General features: G+C 39.7%; 1 protein-coding gene across 1 annotated transcript in view; it reads left to right on the forward strand.

The window, feature by feature from the left end:
* MAP3K15 (mitogen-activated protein kinase kinase kinase 15) overlaps window positions 1-20912 on the forward strand; it is a 52644-nt gene extending 31732 nt beyond the window's left edge. The window contains exons 15-29 of the mRNA XM_009078846.1: window positions 2338-2471; window positions 3064-3191; window positions 4982-5112; window positions 5394-5499; window positions 8527-8684; window positions 12424-12607; window positions 15187-15364; window positions 16015-16189; window positions 16908-17093; window positions 17519-17624; window positions 18764-18974; window positions 19752-19864; window positions 20029-20126; window positions 20233-20309; window positions 20792-20912. Of these exons, the coding sequence (XP_009077094.1) occupies window positions 2338-2471; window positions 3064-3191; window positions 4982-5112; window positions 5394-5499; window positions 8527-8684; window positions 12424-12607; window positions 15187-15364; window positions 16015-16189; window positions 16908-17093; window positions 17519-17624; window positions 18764-18974; window positions 19752-19864; window positions 20029-20126; window positions 20233-20309; window positions 20792-20912 (2106 nt within the window). The remainder of the gene's footprint in view (window positions 1-2337; window positions 2472-3063; window positions 3192-4981; window positions 5113-5393; window positions 5500-8526; window positions 8685-12423; window positions 12608-15186; window positions 15365-16014; window positions 16190-16907; window positions 17094-17518; window positions 17625-18763; window positions 18975-19751; window positions 19865-20028; window positions 20127-20232; window positions 20310-20791) is intronic.
* The last annotated feature ends 693 nt before the right edge of the window (window positions 20913-21605 follow it).

Here is a 21605-nt window from a genome sequence, read left to right on the forward strand (position 1 = left end):
GGAGATATGTCTACAGAAATTAATTTTAAATCTTTAAGTTATATCATTGTACATATCTTGAAGTTTTCACAATTGTCACCTTGTACTTACTCTCTTAGGTTAGGATGTTAAAACAGAAATCAAGATATAGAAGGGAAGAATTAATTAGTTTAGTGTATAAATGAGCTTAATGTCTTCCTGTAGCCTGAGATCTTGCATTTAAGAAGAGATAATGTGGACAATGCAGTTTTGTATGGTCATGATGGGCTTGCTAGCACAGAGAAGGTAGAAGTTCTTGCAGTTAATAAAACAACTGTTTATGTTTGGGGAAGAGGAAGAAATAACATCCAGAACAGTCTGGGGGAAGAAAATCTGATTTCAGTCAGAATTCCTATGAGAATTTTGCTGCAAGGGGTTGTATATTTTGTGTATAAACTACAGGCTAGTTCTACAGCTAACAAGTATGTTGAAGGGGGTGAATGTGGCAGTCCTTTCTGCCTTAGGGTATTGACTTCTGTATATTGATATTGAAGAAGTTCCTATCTCTTTAAGAGTACCTGCTGTGCCCCAGATAGGATATCTTATCACTCTGCCCTACCACATTCATACAGAAGGTCAGTTATAAACACTTGTTTACTTATACCTAGTGGTTGGATTGCACATCCAGTGGATTACATATTCAGACTTTTGGCAACCAGCAGTGATTTATTCAATCTTTGTAGCTCTTGGAACGAGAAGAGGCAAATAAAAAGTGGCATCAAGTATATACTAGTCTATTAAACTGTCTACTAACTAGCACAGAACTATAAATCCCAATGATTTTCATGTATCATGGGACCCAGACTGGAGAACATAGCTTTCTCCACAGTAATTACAGGGTTGGCTTGGGCCCAGTCTATTGCAGATAGGGTTGCTGTCAATCTGAAATCCTGCAATGTGACTGCTGTCTTTTTTCTGCACAGTTTTGTGTCATATGATAGCTGTGAAATCTGGATGTGCTCCTACCAGAGAACCTGACAAGTTTTGCATATGGCGTTTTGGGTCAGTTATGCCTATCATATAACAAGATTATGTTATGAACTGTGAAGCGCTGAAATATGGTAAATGAAACACTACTAAAGCTGTGCTAGCTCGAGTTTAGTTCCACTGAGCAGAATATGCTGTTAGGATAAACGACAGATGGGTTTTCTTTAGCACATTCCATACAGCAGCATGAGACTTGCCATCTTTGCTGAGGTGAAGAGGAGGGAATGTCACTGACACATGGACATTGCAGTAACAGAGCTGCAATATGAACTGGGAAGATACTTCAGAGAAATAGATCTCAAGGCTGCATTCTGTGTCAGAGAGTCATATTGGACGAAGCAGGAAACTTGTAGTTGACAGAAATGTCAGTAGCTATGGCCATTGTAAAAAGGTTTGTTGTTTGGTTCTGTTAACAGAGAATTCACATGAAGCCACAGAGCCCTGCAGTGTTCCCACATGGGATAGCCTCTTGGATTTGGGCAAGATAGTAGGGGAGGTCTGTGTACTCCTGACAATACCTGAGACTATGAAACTGTCCAATTCCTTTCTTAACTCTTTGCAGAAGTGCTTTTTCAATATCCTTTATCAGTTCCCTGATTTGAATTCAAGTCTACTACTTAACCCAACTTCCATAAGAAATTTGGTTTTATACAGTGTCTGGGTGCACTTTCATTAAGCATCATTTGTCAATAAGCTTTTTCACTGACTTCTATAGTAGGAGAGCTCTGTGACAAGATCACTATATGGGACCAGACAATGAGGTGGTGTAAATTAGTGTAGATTTACTGAAGTCAGTGAACTAGCATTGACTTATGCAGTTGGAAATACGACCCAGCATGTTTCAGCCTCAGTGAAAACCACCACTTCATATATTTAATCATTTTTGGAGAAGATGGTCATTATTTTCTTTTTGGCTTTTGGAAAAGCTTGTAATGAGGGGGGAGTATGTCAGAAATTAATTGTGCTGTGGCAAAGCTCAAATGAGAGTCTGGAGTCTTAAAATAACACCCACCCATTAATGAGAATGCCTCAATGGGCTCTTTTGACAGCACCCCTTCGTTGAATCTGGTTTAGTGGTGTGTTCCTTGTTTGGATGAGCACACCTCAAAGTTGGTTAGGGAAGATTGTCTTACAAAGCAAGTAAGATGGAAATTTTACAAGCTGTATAATGCACCAGGCTGGTGGGTAAGCTGCTGTCCTACAGCTGTACTGCACTAACTCCTCTGTGCTCTGCTAACTCAGGATAGGACATAACTGTTGTTAAGACTCTGTAATGTCAAATGTTAGCAATAATCATTTCTGTGCTGCTCTGTTTATCTTTTCTGCTTGCAGTATGAATATGATCATGATGAGAATGGTGACAGGATAGTTCTAGGGAAAGGTACTTATGGAATAGTTTATGCTGGAAGAGATCTTAGCAACCAGGTCCGAATTGCCATCAAAGAAATACCTGAGAGAGACAGCAGGTAAGACCTAGTTTATTGTTAGATACGCAGTGCAGTTGTTTGCTGAAAACTTGGCTGCTCTTAGCATGTGTTTCTATGTGGTTAGTTTATAAAAATCCCAGCAAACTAAAATTCAGCTGTTACTTCCTCCTAGTATTCAACTGTACTCTTTTGAGAATAAGAAGTTTTATTTTTTGAAAAGATATTTTATATATATATCATAAATATTACAGTTTGATAATATGTATATCATAAGTTCCAGAATATATTTTGGGGTTTAGGTTGCAATTGTATCTCATTTGTGGGTTTTTTTGGGGAGGGGGAAAAGCATAAAAGGAGTTTTGGAGGCAAAGACAGTACTATGTATAGATAGAGTAGATTCACATGTGTAAATCCTTAGAGGGCTTGTTTCTCCCTCAGGTTTCCTCTGTGATCTACCTCTGTACTTTTGCTGAATAGGCAGTGAATCACACTGAGTTTTGAAGGACAGGGATAAGATGTTTGCTGGGAATTGGATTGGTATCCCTAAAATCCCATTCTGTTGTCCAACTACCATTTAAGTGTAGTCTGCATGATGAAATACTCCTCAATTCTTTTTTTTTTTTTTTAAAAGGTATTCTCAACCCCTCCATGAAGAAATAGCACTGCATAAATATTTAAAGCATCGGAACATTGTCCAGTATCTTGGATCTGTTTCAGAAGATGGATACATTAAGATTTTTATGGAGCAGGTGCCAGGAGGTTTGTATCATTCTGAGCTTAGTCTCTCAAAGGAACCAAAAAATTACTACAAGTCAATAGATAAGCACTTAATATGTTTGTGCACTGTATATGTCTCTTCTGTTGGGACATTAACTATAGCTGTCATTATAATGTAAAGAGTAGATTTGTTTGTGCACTGTATATGTCTTTTCTGTTGGGACATTAACTATATCTGTCATTATAATGTAAAGAGTAGATTTGAAGAGAATAGGTCCCAGTACCCTCTCTTCTTTCTGTAACAGTTCTAAACCTAGAGAAAAGTAATTAAAAGTACTTGGTGTAAAATACTCACTTGTTATAAAATAGTAGAGTTAGAGCTGTATAGTCCATTTAGCTTGAGCATCTGAATGATGGATGGAGCTTTTAGGATAAGTTTCTGTTGAGCAGTAAAACTGATAGAGCAGTTAAATACTATTTTGTAACTGCTACATACAAAGCACTGCTATGTCCTAGGTAGATTAGAGATAAAAGTGATATGTGTTCCTTGCTCATAATTTTCAGTTTCACTCCTCTAGCCTTCCCTACATTTTAAGATGTGAATCCCTCTATATCCTCTCTAGGTTATGTTTCCATCTCCCTTTTGCTATTCACTCTTCAGTGTCAAGGATGTGTCAGAATGATTGTTAAATTATTATATGAATATAATTTGCAAAATAAAAGCAGAAATAAGAGAGCCAGGAAAAAAGTTCAGGTTTTCTAAGAACAATCCAGACACAAGCATTCAAAGTGTAATGAAATACATTTGGGACATTTAAGATAGGAAAGTTGCTTAATTTTGTATTCTTGTGACCTTCTCACCTGAAAGCTGAGACACTTTGACCTGCATGATACATGCAGATGTGATGAGTTTATGCCAACACTTCCATTTGTTTTCCCACACTTCTTAACAGTATCAGCTGGTGTTATTTCCTGTACATATAAGCACAGTAAAGTGTGCTGTGATTAGTTGCTAATGTCAAGTTATTATTGAACCAATTCAAATATTTTCCAATTCAAATATTTTAAACTCTGCAACCAGTCTTAAAAAGGAACCAGCTGTTCAGATCATGCAAGATTCTTTCAGGAAACTTCACTTTAGACAGCTGTGGGTGTGGACTATAAATTGATTTAGCCGAATTTGTGTGGCATTAAGTAGATCTGCTGCAGTTAGTTTATTTTGTGCTGAATAAGCAAAAATGTTCTTTGTTTTGCTTCATTATTAAAATATTTGTGTTACTTAAAGATTAGTTTTATTAGAAGTAGAGGAAGTGTGGATGACCTGTCTCCTACTCTGAGCAGGGCCTTGCTTTCCTGTCTCTGAATATTTCCAGAAGTTAATCCCATATTTACAAGGAAAAGGCCCTTTCTTGTTTTTCTTCTCTCCCCACCTCGAGAAAATCAGCTTCTCTTTGCCCATGCATGTGGTTCATGAAGTACAGTGTACAACATTATACAATGTTGCCTTTTGTCTTTATTTCATTAAGAGTTAAATGGGTGCTAGTCATAGTCTCAATAATTGTTAGACTGAAGTGAGGGAGATGCATTCAGCCCTGTCATAACATTTACTCTTGTCATGGAGGTGGAACCTGACCTGGCAAGAAAGAAAGAACCAGTCAAGAGCAGCAACAAATTATTAGCTTTGAGGGATCTAGGAAGAATTTGGCTCAATTGTAGGTACTGCTTTTCCCATGTACTAGGATATTGAGCAGGGGCTTCATCCAGCCTTAAATGTTTCATGTTAATTTGGGGATTTTGCTATCTTGATACACTTGCTTCTTAACCTCTTGTAGGCAGCCTCTCAGCTCTCTTAAGATCTAAGTGGGGCCCAATGAAAGAACCTACAATAAAATTTTACACCAAGCAGATTCTGGAAGGCCTTAAGTATCTCCATGAGAACCAGATTGTACACAGAGATATAAAGGTAAATTTTCCTTTGGTGTGTCTTGTTTGGTTTGCTTTTTATCTTAGTTTTGCCCTAATCTGCAGTAGAAGTTTTAATAGGATTTGGTGGAAGCTTAAAAGGAAAACATAAACCAACCCCTTCTCCCTGGCGCTTCTCAAAAAATCCTTTTTAGAAAGGAATATTATCAAGATAACTGCAAACTTGGAGTATTGAGATTGGGGTTTAGAACTTGTATTTATGCCTCCCTTCCCTGCTCTCTCTCTCTCTCTCTCTCTCTCTCTCTCATATACAAACCACAGGGGGATAATGTTCTGGTGAACACCTATAGTGGCGTGGTTAAGATATCTGATTTTGGTACTTCCAAACGGCTGGCAGGAGTCAACCCATGCACTGAAACGTTTGCAGGTAAGATTAATTTAGCAGAGTTTATAAGGGTTTTCGTGATAGATTTAGCATTGGAGTCAAGGGCTCTTTGGATTTGTGATGAAAACACAATTGGGTCTCTGTTTTCAAGGAAGAGTAAATGAGAGTGTGATCACCGTAAACCCAGACTTGCTATCTTTCTTTTCTTTTTTTTCTAATGTAAATTTTTTACATTTTACTTTTTTGTTTCACAACTTCTTAAATATGATGGGGTAACAGTTTTGCTTCTAAGTGTTTTTCATTAAGTAACATTTGATTTGTTGCAATTAATCTGGAAACACTTGAATAGAGCAACTTTTTTTTAAATAATCTTGATATTAGTAACTCACACATGCACACTTTTCAGATGTATATTTAAAAGTGCAGAAAACCAAACTCAACTTTCAGTTTTGAGGCAGTAATTATAAAACCCAATCAACTGGCTGACTTGGTGTTAGAGTAACAGCAGTAAAAAGAACAGTTGTCATGAAAATGTTAGGCTGATGTGTTACAGAAAAACTTTCAATACAGCAAGATAGTAAAGACATGTAACATTCAGGGAAAACAAAAGCTGCTGAGCAACAAATGAAACTCCGCATTGAAAAATTAATACATGGTCACATAGTTGCTTCTTTGTGTGATCAGTGGAGATAAAGATAATATGTTTTTACTTGTGATACAGCCTTATGCTAGGCTGATACCACAAGCCTCTTACTGGCCTGCAGTTAAAGTAAATGGCAGACAGACAAAGGCATCAGTTGTGTGTGGAAGACAGAAAACAACAACCTCCATTTAAGTGATAACAAGGCTTCCCTTACCTGTCTGGTGGTGAGTCTGCAGTTTTTCCAGTTTTCTCAAAAGGGAAGCCATGAAAATAAAATTAAGGTTCTTAAATAACTTACCTTTCTAACTTTTTTTACTCATTATTAGCAAAGGTTGTGAATTGGAAACTAGATCTATATTACATCATGATCTGAACACAGCATGTGATATCTGCATCAGTGTCTCATGAGATCAACTTCTCATCAGGTGCAGGCATTTTAAACTAATCTATTTCCTGCAAAGCCATCAAGATTGTAGCTAGAATCAAATGAAGTTGTTAGGAGTTCTTTAAAGAGAAGAAAGCAGTATGTTATTTGTCCCCTTTGGAATCACAAATGCAACATTTAAATGTTTTGTTAAGAATGAAGGGCTGCAAGAAGCATTCTTGTCATTTTAGAGATGCCACACAGATAGATATATAGATGACACTAGGTCTGAACAGAGCTGGTTAAATGCTGGATTCTGAAGCATTCTTTTAAGAAATTTCACATTTTTTTTCCAGACAAATTATTCAGCAAATAATTTTCTTATGAATCATTTTGTTTATCCAAGTGGATGGATAATTGTCAAATATGTAGAGGACTCTTCTGGAAAATAGTATTTCCAGGTTTTGCCTGCAGTGTTTGTTCTAGCTGTTTTTGTTAGATTGGTTCAATGCAGTTGCATTCCATGGAAAATAGCTGCACTACCATGTGCTGTGAGGTATAGCTGTACTGTGCTGCTCACTTCTGCAGGATATTTGGAAAACTTGAAGTACCTAAAGGGATTCCATGAGGTAAAAGCTGAAGTCATGATGGAAGACCCTTTTATGGCTATTAGACGTCACAGTCCAAAATACAATTTTGGCCCAGGAAGTCAATATTATGGCCAATTGCTATTATGGTTGGAGCAGGTAGTAAAAGAAAATAATTCTGTCTTTGCCTGTATTTTACATACTCCTTAGTGGATTTTTAGCAACTCATTGTTATTAGAGATGATACATGGAGAAAGTATCTAAAGAAAAGTCACCATATTGTGGTAAAAAGGTAAATCTTTCTTTGTGCCCTTCTTTGTTCTCTCACATATTTGCAGCCCTGTCTGTGCCTCAGAGATGTACTTTACCATGAGAATAAGTATTTTAATTAAACTATCATTTTGGATTTAACATCAGTAAGCAGGTAGCTATGGCCCAGAGGGTCTTAAAGGACCTCTAGCAATTTGTTTTGTTCCATAACTCAGTACATAACCTCTGGATTTTAGGCATTACTGAATAAAAGAACATGATTTGAAGAGTCAGACCTGCAGTGGCTTAAATGTTATATCCCTCCATTCAAGACACACAGCCTGAGAGCAAAGCTGTGGCTTGAACTCTCATTCTGCAGCAGCCACATTTAATGAACATAGCAATACTAAGACCCTTTTATTTTCACCAGACGTCCTGTACTTGTTCTTTACTTGTCCTTTATTCACTACTTTACCACAGTGTAGTTTTATTGCAGTCTTGAGAAGAAAAATAATAAAGTTCTATGTATTAGATTATAATATAATTCAAAGATGTCATAACAGAGCTGGTAGAAATTCAGGTGGAGAAAGTGCTGTATTGTTCGAAACACACAGAACATCTAGAAGTTTCTGTTGGTGGTATGGAAGGAAGACCTTGTTAGCTGTGTTAGTATATGATTCAGTATCACTGATTCCAATTTCATTTTGTACTGAAATCCCAAGCACATCCAAGACTTCCTGGAATTCAAAGTTGTGATAGGTGCACCTATTTATTACCTTATATTTACAAAAAAAGCTTATTTTCAAACTATGTGAAATTCCCTTTCAGTAGTGTTCTCATTATAGGAGTAAAAATATGAAAAATTATTCTCATGAAGAGTTTCTGTCACTTTGCAGATTTTCATCATCTCTTACATGCATAATCTTTACAATTCGGTGTCTGTAGGAATTGTTGATAAAATTTTATGTTCTCAGGAAGCTTTTTGGATGATGTGGTGAATATACTTTCAGCATTTTGAAACCTTCTGTTAGAAAGGATGGGCAAAAAGATTTATACAAATGATGTTAAAGCATAATTTTATGTCTGTTTTTCAGTGCTGATGTGAGAAATCAAGCATTTTGGCTATAGAGGTTGCATTTGACAACTTTTGGCTTGCTGAGTAATGTGTTAATCCTCTTAAATGAGAATGAAGACTGTACACTTGACTTCTTTTTTTCCCTGATTAGGAACCTTGCAGTACATGGCTCCGGAAATCATCGACAAAGGACCACGAGGATATGGTGCACCAGCTGATATCTGGTCACTAGGCTGTACCATTATTGAAATGGCAACGGGCAAACCTCCATTTCATGAACTAGGGGAGCCTCAAGCTGCAATGTTTAAAGTAAGTGCAACTCTTTTGCTTTAGAATTTATGAATATTCAAATACTGACAAAATTTTATGATATTAATTGGTAGTAACATTTTGTTACATGCATTGTTTTGCACAAAGCAACGGTCTGACCTGTGTTTTTAACTCTCACTGGGATGATCCTTCTCTCTGCTCTAAGCTGTATTGCTCTGGGGAATGAGAAGTTATTTTTGTGCTGGAAATAGGTCATGACTCAGAGCAGCAATCTGAAAAAATGAGTGAAGACTTATGAAAACTAATATTCTCTACCATCTTACTTTTGTCATCTCCTGCTCTTGCTTTATGATTTCCTTCTTGTAACTGGTCTCCCCAGCAATGACAAGTTATTTCTGCTCCTTTAAGTCTTTTTGTAAGCTTCTCTCCCAGAGTTTCTGCTTGCCTTGTCTTTCAAAGGCCCAGTGTCTGCAACATGTTACGAAGGTATGGTGGAAGGGGTCAGGGATGTAGCTTTTCAGGATTTTCAGTATGTACTACAGGTGTAAAATATGCTGTATTTTACATTCTAAGTCCTTCAGATCAGAGCTAACTCCTCAGTAAGCTGTGGTCTCTAGTACTTTGTTTCTCTCAGTGCATCTGTTTTCAAGTGCACAAATTAACACTTGAAAATTCTTCAGATAGTTTTGATAATAAATGTTTGAAAAAAGTTACTTGTTCTAACTCTAAAATTAGCAGTAGTGTGCAAGATATGATGTGATTGTGTGTCTGTGATTGTGCAGACTGAAAAGTTTTGGTTCTTCCACTGGCTTGCAGTAGACCCATAGTAAAGTACTAAGTTTTCATTTATGTTTCAGAATCCCCATTCTCATAATGGAGAAAATATCCCATCCATAACCCAGCAAACTGCTTTAAATTCTGTTGTGTGTCTTTTTGAAAGTCACTATGTGAGCATTAGTATAATCATGAATGGAACCACAGTGGCAAAATCAAAAAATCACCTTTATCCATAGGTATAGTAATCTGGGCTGCAATTCAGCATGGCATGTAATGCCTTATGTCATACTAGGCCTGTGAGTTCTCCCATGCACCACAGCTAAACAGAAAAGAAAGGAATGATTGTGGGGTTTGATGCAGTTCTTTCAGTAGTATAATATGTCACCTTGGGTGCTGTCAACCTATGACACTACCTCAAAAGAAGCTGCCTGGGTGAACGTGGTTTGGCTTGCTAAAGCTTTCCTGAGGGAGCCGTGGAAAGAGACTTTTTTTCCACATCGCTGTAAACGTCAGATACAATTCTGTTGGCAGATGCCTTTTCATCTCATGTACCTGGCACGAGGTTTAACTGCTCATGAGTTACATGTCTTATTTTTCAGCGCAGTTTATTGAACTGTCAGGAAGTGCTGTTTGAGTTTTGGGGCTTGATAAGCTCTGCACAGGTTCACAAGGTGAGCTCTGGCAGGATCGTGCCTGTCCTGATGTACTGTTGATAAGCACTTCCAGGCTGCAGGCTGTGTTCTGAAGTCTCAGAATTGGCATTTTAAAAAATACATTTCTTGCCTTTTTTTCTTCAAGGATGTGGCAAAGCTTTTAGCATTCTTATTGCAGACTGTGGTAATGTGCTACAGTCAGGCATTTGGTTTTTGTGTTCCATGTCTTGGCTCTGCCAGTTCTTGTTTGGAGCTGCATCTTGCTAGGCATCAAAGATTGCAAACCTTTTTCTGTGTAATAGAAGTAAGCAAGCTGGAAACTAGGTTTGAAGCCAGGAATGAAGCAGGCTGGCTGGGCAAACATGTAAAAGAGAACAGAAGTCTGGAAAACATAGGATATCAAAATTTTGAGGTCCCCAGCTCCACACATGCACTCTCTGTTGTGCATAGGGCAGGTGAGGAGAGGGAAGGTCTAAGTCTGGCTATGCAGCCACTATAGAAATTGCAAATGACCAAAGAGTTGGTCAAAGTAGAGAAAAGGGACTACAGTAACCCAAGAACTGGAAATAGTTCCTGTCTGGGTGTTCATTGTGTGGCATTTAATCTATGAGCATAGCACATGTGCATCTGTGCCTGTATGCAAGGAGTGCAAACAAATGACATTCAGTGGATACAAAGTAAACTACTGTTGTCATAGAACTCCAGGATGCTTGTGATAAAACCTGTTCCCCTTGAGCCACAGAGATTAAGATAAAATCGGAGACAAGCTGTCAGATTTTCTAGTCCTGGTCTGGAATTATCTAGATTTTTGTTTAGTGCATAAGGATATGACCTGGCACCAGAGGGCTATCCATTTCTGACACTGCTCCAGCTGAAGCTTTGTGAGCCTGTCCCCAGAATGCACAAGGAAGAGTTGACTGGCTGTGAAAGAGAGACCTGTCAAAAGCAGTTGTCAGAGCACAAGAAGATGGTGACTGTCTTCTCTCTCTGCTCCAAAGACAAAATCTTGCTGGGCTGGCACTCTTTAAGTGGTGAAACCATATCTGTCCCATTTATAAAGCACTGTCCAAAATGCACACATGGTTTTACAAATCAGATAAAGATGCTCTATCAGACAAGGTAAATAAATGGATGTGGTGTCCTGTCAACAGGATGCAACATCCTTTTATTTATTCATTCAGTTTCTTAATACATCATTTTAATTGTAGAGGTTATCAAGTTGCGTATCTTAAAAGTGTTACATGCAGAAAATACTGAATGTGCTTGGAGCCATGGTTTGGAAGGCCTTAATGCATGATTAGCATTTTATTTCTGCACTGTCATTCAAACAGGAGCATAACAGCTCAGCAGTTTCGGCTTCAGCTTGCACTGAAGCTGAAACTCCATTGTGAGTGCCTAATGGTGCCACAGTGTGTTAATGCAGCTGTATAATGAGATGATTTAAAAGCAGCTGGCACTTATTTAACTGCTTGGCTGCTGTCTCCCTTGTGGCCACTATCTTTCTGCTTGTTCTCCAGAGCATGTTTTATGTAAAGATGCTTGGATTACAAGCCATAATCTCACCAGACACATGCCATACAGTGCACATGGGTTATACAACTCTCACTTTGAAACTGTTATGCCAGATTGACATTAGAGAATAAGAAGGCAGTGAAGGAGCTGGAAAAATCACTAGGGAGCAACCTGTAGAAGGTTATTTTTCATTACTTAAAGAAAGTCTTAAAAGACTCATTACTTTGGGAAAGGTTTAAGAAGGGTCTTTTGGACATCATATGCTTTTTAATTAAAGAATTAAATAACACTATAAGACTAGGGAAGACATCTGGCCCGAGTGTGGGGGTGGTGACAAGGTCTGGCAAGGTCATTGTGTGTATTTGTACAAGGAAATTTGGCAGTGGCAGGAGCAGAACAGGTGCAGCCCCAGGCAGTCAGTGCTAGAGGAGGAAATTATTCCTGTTCCTGGGCACAAATGTGCTGGAGGAGGCAGCAGCTGAGAGACTCAGTACTGAGCAGGGGTGATGGGAAACCTGTGCAGTGGCTGGTAAGAGAAGCAGTATTTGAAGCACTTGGTGTGGATAATGCCCAGATCCCAAGATTGCCTGCAAGCAGATAGATACATCCATATCTTGACATTTGTGTAATATCACATGGATATTCACACCATGTTTGCAATGAAGTAAAACAGGATTTAGAACCTTGTCACTTTACTGCGTTATGTAGGTACCTGGATGACTCCTTTTCCTCAAGAGTCAGGAGGAGTGTGAGAGATTGTATTATAAGAAAGCTTTGGCCCATGGTCTCCTTGCAGTTGTTTAGTAAAAATGATTAGTACTTGTGTTTACTTGCAGGTTGGGATGTTTAAGATTCATCCTGAAATTCCAGAATCAGTATCTGCTGAAACAAAGGCCTTTATTTTGCTCTGTTTTGAACCTGATCCTAACAAACGTGTTACAGCATCTGATTTGCTCAGAGATTCCTTCCTGAAGCAAGTGAACAAGGGCAAGAAAAGCAGAATTGCATTCAAGCCTTCAGGTAAGTAATTATCAGCCAAATCCAAGTCAACATCACCATTATATGTTATATAAAAGATTGGAATCATTAAGCACTGTCTTTCACAAATGGCATTGCTTGTGCCAGGAGAGCAGCAGGAACTCAGCTGTTGAAAATGCCTGTGATTTGTAATTACACTTTTTAAAATTTAATAATTCCCAGAAAATATGGTGTCTTGCTTGTTTTGTGTATTGCTTGCTGAAACCTCCCAAGGCCATTTTCCTCTCCTCGTTTGTAGTGAATTAAAATTAGAAAAGTGACATTTGGTGTAGACTTGCCAAAGGAATTCGACACTTTGGATTCACAATTACATACACTTCAGAGGTCTGAGTTTTATAGGGTAGGTGTTTGGCACCTGAAAATGTGGGTCTATTAGGTGTTTGGGTCAGCATTTTCAATCTTGATACATAACTTGGAAATCTGGGACAAAGGTGCTGAAGTAGCTGTCTTGTGGGTTGCTTTATCTGCATAGCATATTCCTTCTTCCCTCCCCCCAAATATATCAGCCTCTTTCTCAGTGATAAGATAATGACCTTAATATAGATCTGCCAAATAAAGCATTAGTATTCAAAGGAACTGTCAGTTTAAAAACAGGCAAAGCCATTGGTCTTGCTGCTTCTTTCCCTTGTTTGCACACACACACACACACACACACACACACACACACACACACACACACACACACACACACACACACACACACACACATATATATGCACAAACTCCCAGTGCAAATTGAATTGCTTCCCTTTGTGAGATTTTTCCCCCCTCAACAAGGAACTTTTCAAAGAATGGAATTCTTAGCGGAAAAACTAGTAAGGAATTTATAACATCTAGCTGAATTTGTTTCAGCAAGGAAATGGGTATCATCTCTTGTCCCAAGGGGCACTGAATACTCCAGTCCCTGCAGTTCCATTGGGGTAATGGGAGAGCTCCCATTGCTCAGCCAGGGCAGTGGCACTCAGGAGCTATTGGTAGGCTGTAGCCTTCTGCCCCACTGCAGTCATCTTCTCTTGTGGCCTTTCAGCTCTTGCTTGAGGTTGTCTTCCTGGAAAAATTGCATGGCATTAGAAAGGGTGGAGCTTGTCCTGCAAGAAACAGGCTCTTTGTCAAATATAAGGGGAGGTGCAGATGTCTTTTGCACCCCCTCCCTCCTTCTGCCTTCCTCTTCTCCCACTCATCAATGAGGTTATGGAGCTCCTTCAGATAGCCTGAGGATCTCATGCTGCAGGGTTCTGAGCTGCAGCAGGAAGTGAGCTCAGTGCTGGCCATGGGCATGAGCAGAGTGGGCAAATGCTATGAGAACTGTTTATTGGGTGAGGAGAGGAAAAGGCAGTGTGACTGCAGACAAGTGTGTGCTTTGCCGTGCTGGAGCTGGGGAGGGCTGTGCTGGCTGCTGCAGCCATCTCTGAGGATAGTTTGGTGGCCTAAGGCAGGTCCTGACCCAGCAGTTACCACAGGCTCAGCAGTTCACTTTGTTTCCTCCCTCTACTGTTTCTCTCACTGCCCATTTCCTCAGCTTTGTCCCCATCTTTACATCCTGTCCCTGTCCCTTTTTGCTTTCCAATAATAAAGGCAGCCCAGAGCAAATCTCAGCCCTTACTCTTGGGACAGCAGCTTCCAATTTTCTGTACTACTGAGATGCCTTGAACCAGCTCTCATAAAGTGACATATATTGTTTCATTTCTGTGACCGTTTTACCTCAGCCATTTGAACATCAGTCGAGTGCCATGGAGTATGTCAGAGCTTTCTGAACAACTTTCAACTTCTAGCTCTCTTCCTTCTCTATCTCCACATAATTTGTAGTGACAAGCATCAAAAACCTTTCTGATATTTTAGCTCCATGGATGTGTGCACTCTGAGTTGACAGAACTTACCTTTCCTACCACACAACTGCAGTGAGTTGACAACTTACCTTTCCTACCACACAACTGCAAACTGGCAGTCAGGATTACAGCAAGCTCTCAATATATGGGTTGTTTGTTTTTCATTTCTTCTTGCTATCAGGATGAATTGGAAAGGGACAACAGATTTCCTTTGGGATGGTGCTGAGACTGTCCTTACTGAGGGTGAGGGGACAGGTGAGTGAGGCAAATACCTCAGGTGAGGAGAGGACAGTTATATGCCCAATAACAGTCAGGCAGAGGTGAGGAGGGCAGGTAGTAGAGTGCTTTCTGCTTTGACAGGTGGCTGTGGTGGAGCAGCTAATGAGCCTCTATTGGTTAAATTCAGGCTCTCTAAACATCCACTTGTACCACTTTGTGGAACGAGAACTGAGGGAGACTGTGTGTGTATATGTGCGTGTGCAAGGGAAGGTAACAAAATGGCATGTCATGAATATCTGTGCTGCCTTTGAGTTCAGCAGTTACCTTGTTTGCACCTTTTACTGCTTATCCATGTAATGATTTTGAATTGTATTGCTGCTTTTTATCAGCAAGGCTACCTTTCCCTCAGCCATTTTGCAAAATGAGGTCTCAGTATCACTGAAGATGATCACAGCATCAAGCATGTTGTCCTTGTTGGCCTAGTTCTGTTACACAAGTTGCAATGTCTCTTTGTAGATTATAACCGTAATACATCCCTCCCACTGCCAGTCTCTGGAGAGCAGGCTGGCAGCAGCAGCAGTGAGCATGGCTCCGTTTCACCAGACTCTGATGTTCAGCATGATGTGTTTTTTGAAAGGCCAAAGAGATCCATTTCAGAGATTCAGACAAAGCATCCCATTTCCCACTTACTAAGGTAAAGCATTTTCTTGTCGCTTGACACCTGTGAGAGATTCTGTGGATGTAATTCATGTTATATTTTATCTGCAGGCAATTTTTTCACATAATGCTAGATAAGCAGGTGTTAAACAGCAAGTGAGTTGCGTAGGCAATTAATTTAAGTATTGTCCATACTTAATCTCCTTAAGGTTTCCATATACTTATATAATTTCCTCCCTCCAGTGAATAAATGCCAGTTGTCTTGCGGACTGAATGGATACGGATTCAGGAGTTAACTGAAGAGCTGACCCTTCCATGTACTCATGAAACAGTGTGGGAAAGGGGAAGCAGAAATACAATTGTTCTGCTCAGAAAGCACAAAGCAATACTTTCAAATGAAGTGTTGCAGTATAGGTCTAGAAAATGGAATAGTTTCAGCTTTCCCCCTCAAAACTGAACCAGTGCTGACTGACACTAGGCAGCTCCTTAGCAGGCTGAAATCAGCCATGTGCTTCTGGCTTCAGTGGGTTTTAAGCCAGCAGAGGATCTGAGCCATCTTCTGTGTCCAACAGTCTGATCAATCTGCTGCTGTAGTTTTAACTCACTTTTTAACCCCAGAAGTATCCCTGCTCACTTCTGACAGTACTGCTGCATTACTGATGCTGAGGTCTCTCGTGGTTGACACAGTGTCCCTGATGAGGGCTCAGCCTCGGAGGACAGGAGTGCCTCTCCTTCCGTGGAGGATAAGGATTCTGGACTCTTTCTGCTGCGGAAGGACAGCGAACGCCGAGCAATCCTGTACAAAATCCTTAAGGAAGAACAGGATAAAGTTGCTTCTAATTTGCAGGAGTGTATTGCACAGGTAATTTCACTTCAGCTTTTCTTTACCCATGTCAAAAGGCAAATAACAAGCCAGGTAGTATTATTTAGTAACGGCAAGTCCTACTTCAGTCTCTAGCTGTTTCGTAGCACTGCTGTAATCATCTCTTTTCCATAATTTATGTAATAGTTCTCCCTTTACCTTTTAATTATGCAGTTGGTTGTTTTTACAGACACTTGGATGGCTTTAACTGTGGGGTTATGGACTGCAAATTACAGAATGAACACTTGTGAATCACTGTCATTTTTGTTCTTTTTCTGACTCGGGATAAAAGCATATAGAAACATAGTTTTTTGCCTAAGGAAATCAAATATCTGCATGATTAGATATAAGTCCAGATCTAGCTAATTGAAAAGACAGCATCTAAAAAATTTGTCTCTTGTTGACTCACTCTGCTGTTTTCATGGAGGAGAGCTGCCCTCTGCAGTACATTGCTGAAATAATCTGGAACCTATTCCCTTTGTGTCAGCCTCAGCAGCAGTTGACTTCATTTATTTTTTTGAAAATAGAAATTACTATTTAAATTTTTGTTAGGAAAAGGTTAAAAATAGAGACTTTCCAGAAACAAGAGTTCCATGTTTCCTTTTCATCAATGTGAAATATACATAAGCAAAGCTATGTAACCCTAAAAATATTTTTCTAATTAGATATTTAATGACTCTGGGATTTACTTGATATGCATTCGTTATCTTTTCCCCAGAGCTCTGAAGAATTGCAGCTTTCAGTGGTCCACATTAAGCAGATTATTGGGATTTTAAGGGACTTCATACACTCTCCAGAGCAGAGGGTGATGGCTTCTACCATATCCAAGTTGAAAATGGATTTGGATTTTGACAGCACTTCCATCAATCAGATTCATCTGGTGCTGTTTGGATTTCAGGATGCTGTGAGTTCCTTTGCTAGTGCGCAGGAAGAGGATTTTTTCATAGAATCACAGAATGGTTTGGGCTGGAAGAGACCTTAAAGATAGTCTATTTCCAACCCCCCTACCATGGGCAGGGACACCTCCCACTACATCATGTTGCTCCTGGACAGAGCTCACCCCAGGGGTTCACACTGCCCCACTCTTCCTCAATCCTCTTCCTGTGTGTACTGTAGAGGGGCTTGAATGTCACAGTCTGGTTGGAAATGGTTTGAAAGCTGTAGCCTAAAACAAATCTGTTGTTTAGGCTTTCAAAGGTGGGAGGGTCTTAGTGCTACATGCACTAAGAGTAAGACACTACAAGTTACCTTATAAAGCTTACTATGACTACTGAAAAACAAGATTATCTTTCTTAAGGTGGAAGCAAATGTTTTCTTCTACTTTTACAGGTGAACAAAGTATTAAGGAATCACTTAATAAGACCCCACTGGATGTTTGCCATGGATAACATCATTCGCCGTGCAGTCCAAGCAGCAGTCACTATTCTTATTCCAGGTAAATCAAAGCAGCTGAAAAGAATTCTTTTTTTTTAAAAAAGGTTTTCCGTATATCAAAGAGTTACAGCAAATGGATTAGATGTTTAATCTGTCAGCATGCCATTAACTGCATCCCATGTGCCCGTCATCAAAAGCACAGGGTCAGGATGTTGCAGAGAAAGAAGTGTTGATCTAGAGGATTAATGCTGTACTTGCAGGACAAAAGCACATAATGAGGAGATAACTCAGTGGTTCTGCACCCCCAGTGTGGTCTAACCATGACAAAAAAAAGGCAAATTAAATTCACTCTAAGCTGGAGATTTTCTACTAAGAAAGAAAATCTGTAAAACACGTTAATGACATTCAGGATGGGTAACACTGCACAGGTCTGGTTATGTGTTCTGAAAAACTATTGCTGTGCTGTGAAACAGATGTGCAGAAGGAAGTGCAGAGGAGGGGGGTGAATCTGCCCCACAGATGGCCATCAGGGAAAATCACCAGGAGGAGGAGGATAAATGACTAAGAACTGCCTAGGAATAGGTTAAGTTGGAAATTTTGCGAGTATTTTTGTAACTTCTTTAAGTTCTGAGAGCACTTAGTGATGGTGAGCCTGTTCAGTCCAAAATTGCCAAGGCTTTTAAAGCCAAATTGGCCAAATTAAAACTTTAGGACTTTGTTTGTACAAGAAAAATGGCAGCTATTCTTGGGTGAGAAGGGTGGGCTTCTGCAGGAAGTTCTGAGGAGTTGGAAATGCTACCTGGAAAAGAGAAAGGCTTTGTAAACTCTGGTCCAGGGCATTAGGGGAAAACAATTATTTTTTTTACTATTTAGGAAAAAAACCCAAGCTTGCAGGGGTTTCTCATGAACATTTTATTAACTGTCTTATTATTCATCACATTTCTCCCCTTTGTGACTGTAATCTACTGCTACCTACCCCCACTGGTGCACTACAGCACCACTCATTTTGGAACTGATACCAGAGAATCTGTGGTGCAGCTTGTCCAAGGCTTTGCTCCACCCCTGCTGAGTGGTGTTGTAAAGCACATGGTGCCATCAGCCCACTGCCCCAGCTGAAGCTCCCCCACCAGAACAAACTGCAACCCCTCTGAAGACAGACTTGTCAAAAAACCTCCTTATTTTTACCCTTTCCTTTACCAGAGCTTCGCACTCACTTTGAGCCAGCATCAGAGACTGAAGGGGGGGACAAGGACACTGATGAAGTGGAGGACAGTTTCCAGCCCTCGGAACAAAATGAAGCTGAGGATACTGCCATCACATCAGGAGTCAGCACACTTAGCTCTGTGGTGTCACATGAGGCTCAGCAGCACCTCAGCCAGGAGCTGAGCACACTGAAGCAGGAGACCATAAGGTAACCCTCCTATAAAGACTGTGGTCTTTGAGAAGCTCTCAGATGTTGTTCTCTGCAGTGACATACATACTTAACATAAATACTGCTCACCTATTGGCCCTTCCAGGAACACAAATGGATTTGGAATACTCTGGCAGTACTGGTATGACAACTCAACAGCCTTCAGTACAGTTTTGTTTCTGTGTAATTTTTTCATTGCAGAATGTCACGTTGGATTTCTACTGTTAAGTTACTAGATTTGTGCAACTGTGCTGGTTTCCTTCCTGCTACCTTGGACCTGACTCAGTGTCAGTGCCTCAAAGCTCAGTCCTGGCTCATGGGACAGGCTGCCCACTCATGAGCACAAGCAGAGCTATCTGCACTGTTTCTCACGGGTGACATTCATAGGCTGCTGCTGGTGTGTGAACAGCTGAAGGTCCCATTCTTCCTTGTGGATGGGATGTACATTTGTGATCAGAAAGTCCCTGGTAAAACATCAGTGTTATACTGCTGAATAGTAAATTACAGTATAAAGGCAGCAACTCTGCCCAGGGATGCTACAAAACTATAGGAAAAGAATTTACAAGCTATTTATTAAATTCTGCAGGTGAAAGCCTTAAAGTGCCACTGCTAAGTGAGTTTCAGACAACCAAATGAAATCTGAAAGCCATAAGAAATGCCACTTAAGACAGTATCTCTGCCGTGTCTCTGTCCTTTGATAGTCATTAAAAATGACATTTTTTTCAGCTATGCTTATCCTCAGTGTGGTTGTGTTTTATCTCTTTCATATGCTAACAGGCTTTTGGAAAACCTTGTTCAGAAGGAGAAGGAGTATCAAACCCTCTTACGGCAATCTTTGGAGCAGAAAACTCAGGAATTACACTTGCTTCAATTAAAACTTAAACCCAAAGGTAGGAGGAGATACTGCATACTCTGACAGCTGCATGCAGATATATGGGGCCATGTGTTTGGGGAAAGGATAAACAAACATATAGTTTAAGCTTCAGTAACCTGAAAGTGACTACTTTATTCCTAGTTTTGAGGTATATAAACCTTTGTGTTCATTTTCTGTTAGACTCCCAAAAGTCTGCAGTAACTTCTAGGGACAATGCAGACCCTGAGCTCACGAACTGGCTGAAACAACATGGAGCAGACTTGGATGCCATTAAGAGGGTAAAAAAAAAGAAAGAAAAATCACCTTTAACAAAAGGCCATTGTAGTCATAATTAGCAGCTTGGTTTCAAATGAGGATTAATTTATTGATAAATTTGCCTTTTAGTTTGCTGAAGAAGATTATACACTAAGTGCAGTCCTTAATGATATCACCAAAGATGATTTACGATACCTTCAACTGCGGTAAGAAAGTCCTCCTTAGTTCATTGTTAAGAGCTTAATTAACATACTTTTTAAAAAAATCCTGTTGAAGTCTGGTTATTCAGATCAGGCAGTGACAGTTCAGTGGGCACTGCTGTCACTGTCATCTCAGATTTACTGTAAAATTTTTCACATCTTAGTTGTGTCAGCTACACTGAGGGTGCTGCAAACTGAGTTTTGGCATTTATCTGGGTTGGGAGCTATTTCTACACCCTTCAGGATGATGTAATCATATGGAAAATAGGCATAATGAACCTATTTTTCCTTGATTCAAGTCCTCTTATCATGCTGCTAACCCTAGGCTAATCTGGAAGAAGTTCTGGCTATAACCTTGAAGAAGTGTAGTCTTTGCTATGTACTGTCGTAACTGCTATATCCTTGGGACTAGATTTTACTTCTTGCTCACTTTAAGGCAACAGAGATGAGGGAGTTTTCCTAACTGTTCTCCACTTTCCTTCATCTAGGGGTGGTCTCTGCTGCAGAATCTGGAATGCAATATTAAATCACCGACAAATGTCTGGTAAGACCTCAGTGCAGAAGGTTAATGCATTGGAAGGAGAACAGGAAATGGGAATTAGCAAATGAAAGAAACATTCCCAACACTTAAATTATTAGATGTATATATTTATATGTACAGTGGCCTCGCAGGTTTTGCACAAGGATGTAGCTTGTTTGACCATCACTGTAATACACAGTGAGTAGGAACATCTTTTAAGTCGGTGTCGATGCACTTACTTAGGACACAGTAATGCACCAATGCTTAGCAATGTAATGTAAAGAATTAGCTGAGAAAAAACCCAACCTCTTCTGCAAACCACGTACCACACTCCTGAATTGGCTTTAGCATTGTGAAAACTGTGAACTTAGTGTGTTGCAGTTCTGCTGGCTGATGGTTTAAGCAGGGAGGGGATATGCCAGGGGGCATCTCTCTGTCTCCTCTTCGCAGATGAACATACAGAGCTTTTTGTATTAAAGCTACTCTCACTGAACTACTAAGAAAAGCCTGGTGTGACGTTTTCAATTAGTGACTTTTCTGCAGCAAAAACATAGCATATAAATGGCATTTTTGGTGGGTTTTCTGGGAAAGTTGTTCATGAAGAAACAAAGCAAACAGACCATTAGATAAATGTTGTGAAAGTTTAATTTTTTTTACACTGTACATAACACATACAGCAATCCAAAGTCAGTAAAGCAAATATGTAGCAAATTAAATAAACAACTGCTTTCTCTTCATGCTTTCTGAAACAACATTCAGCGTGTTTATGAAAATCCATACTC

The sequence above is a fragment of the Acanthisitta chloris genome, unplaced genomic scaffold (genome assembly GCF_000695815.1).
Source record: "Acanthisitta chloris isolate BGI_N310 unplaced genomic scaffold, ASM69581v1 scaffold5387, whole genome shotgun sequence".
Taxonomy (NCBI): Eukaryota; Metazoa; Chordata; class Aves; order Passeriformes; family Acanthisittidae; genus Acanthisitta; species Acanthisitta chloris.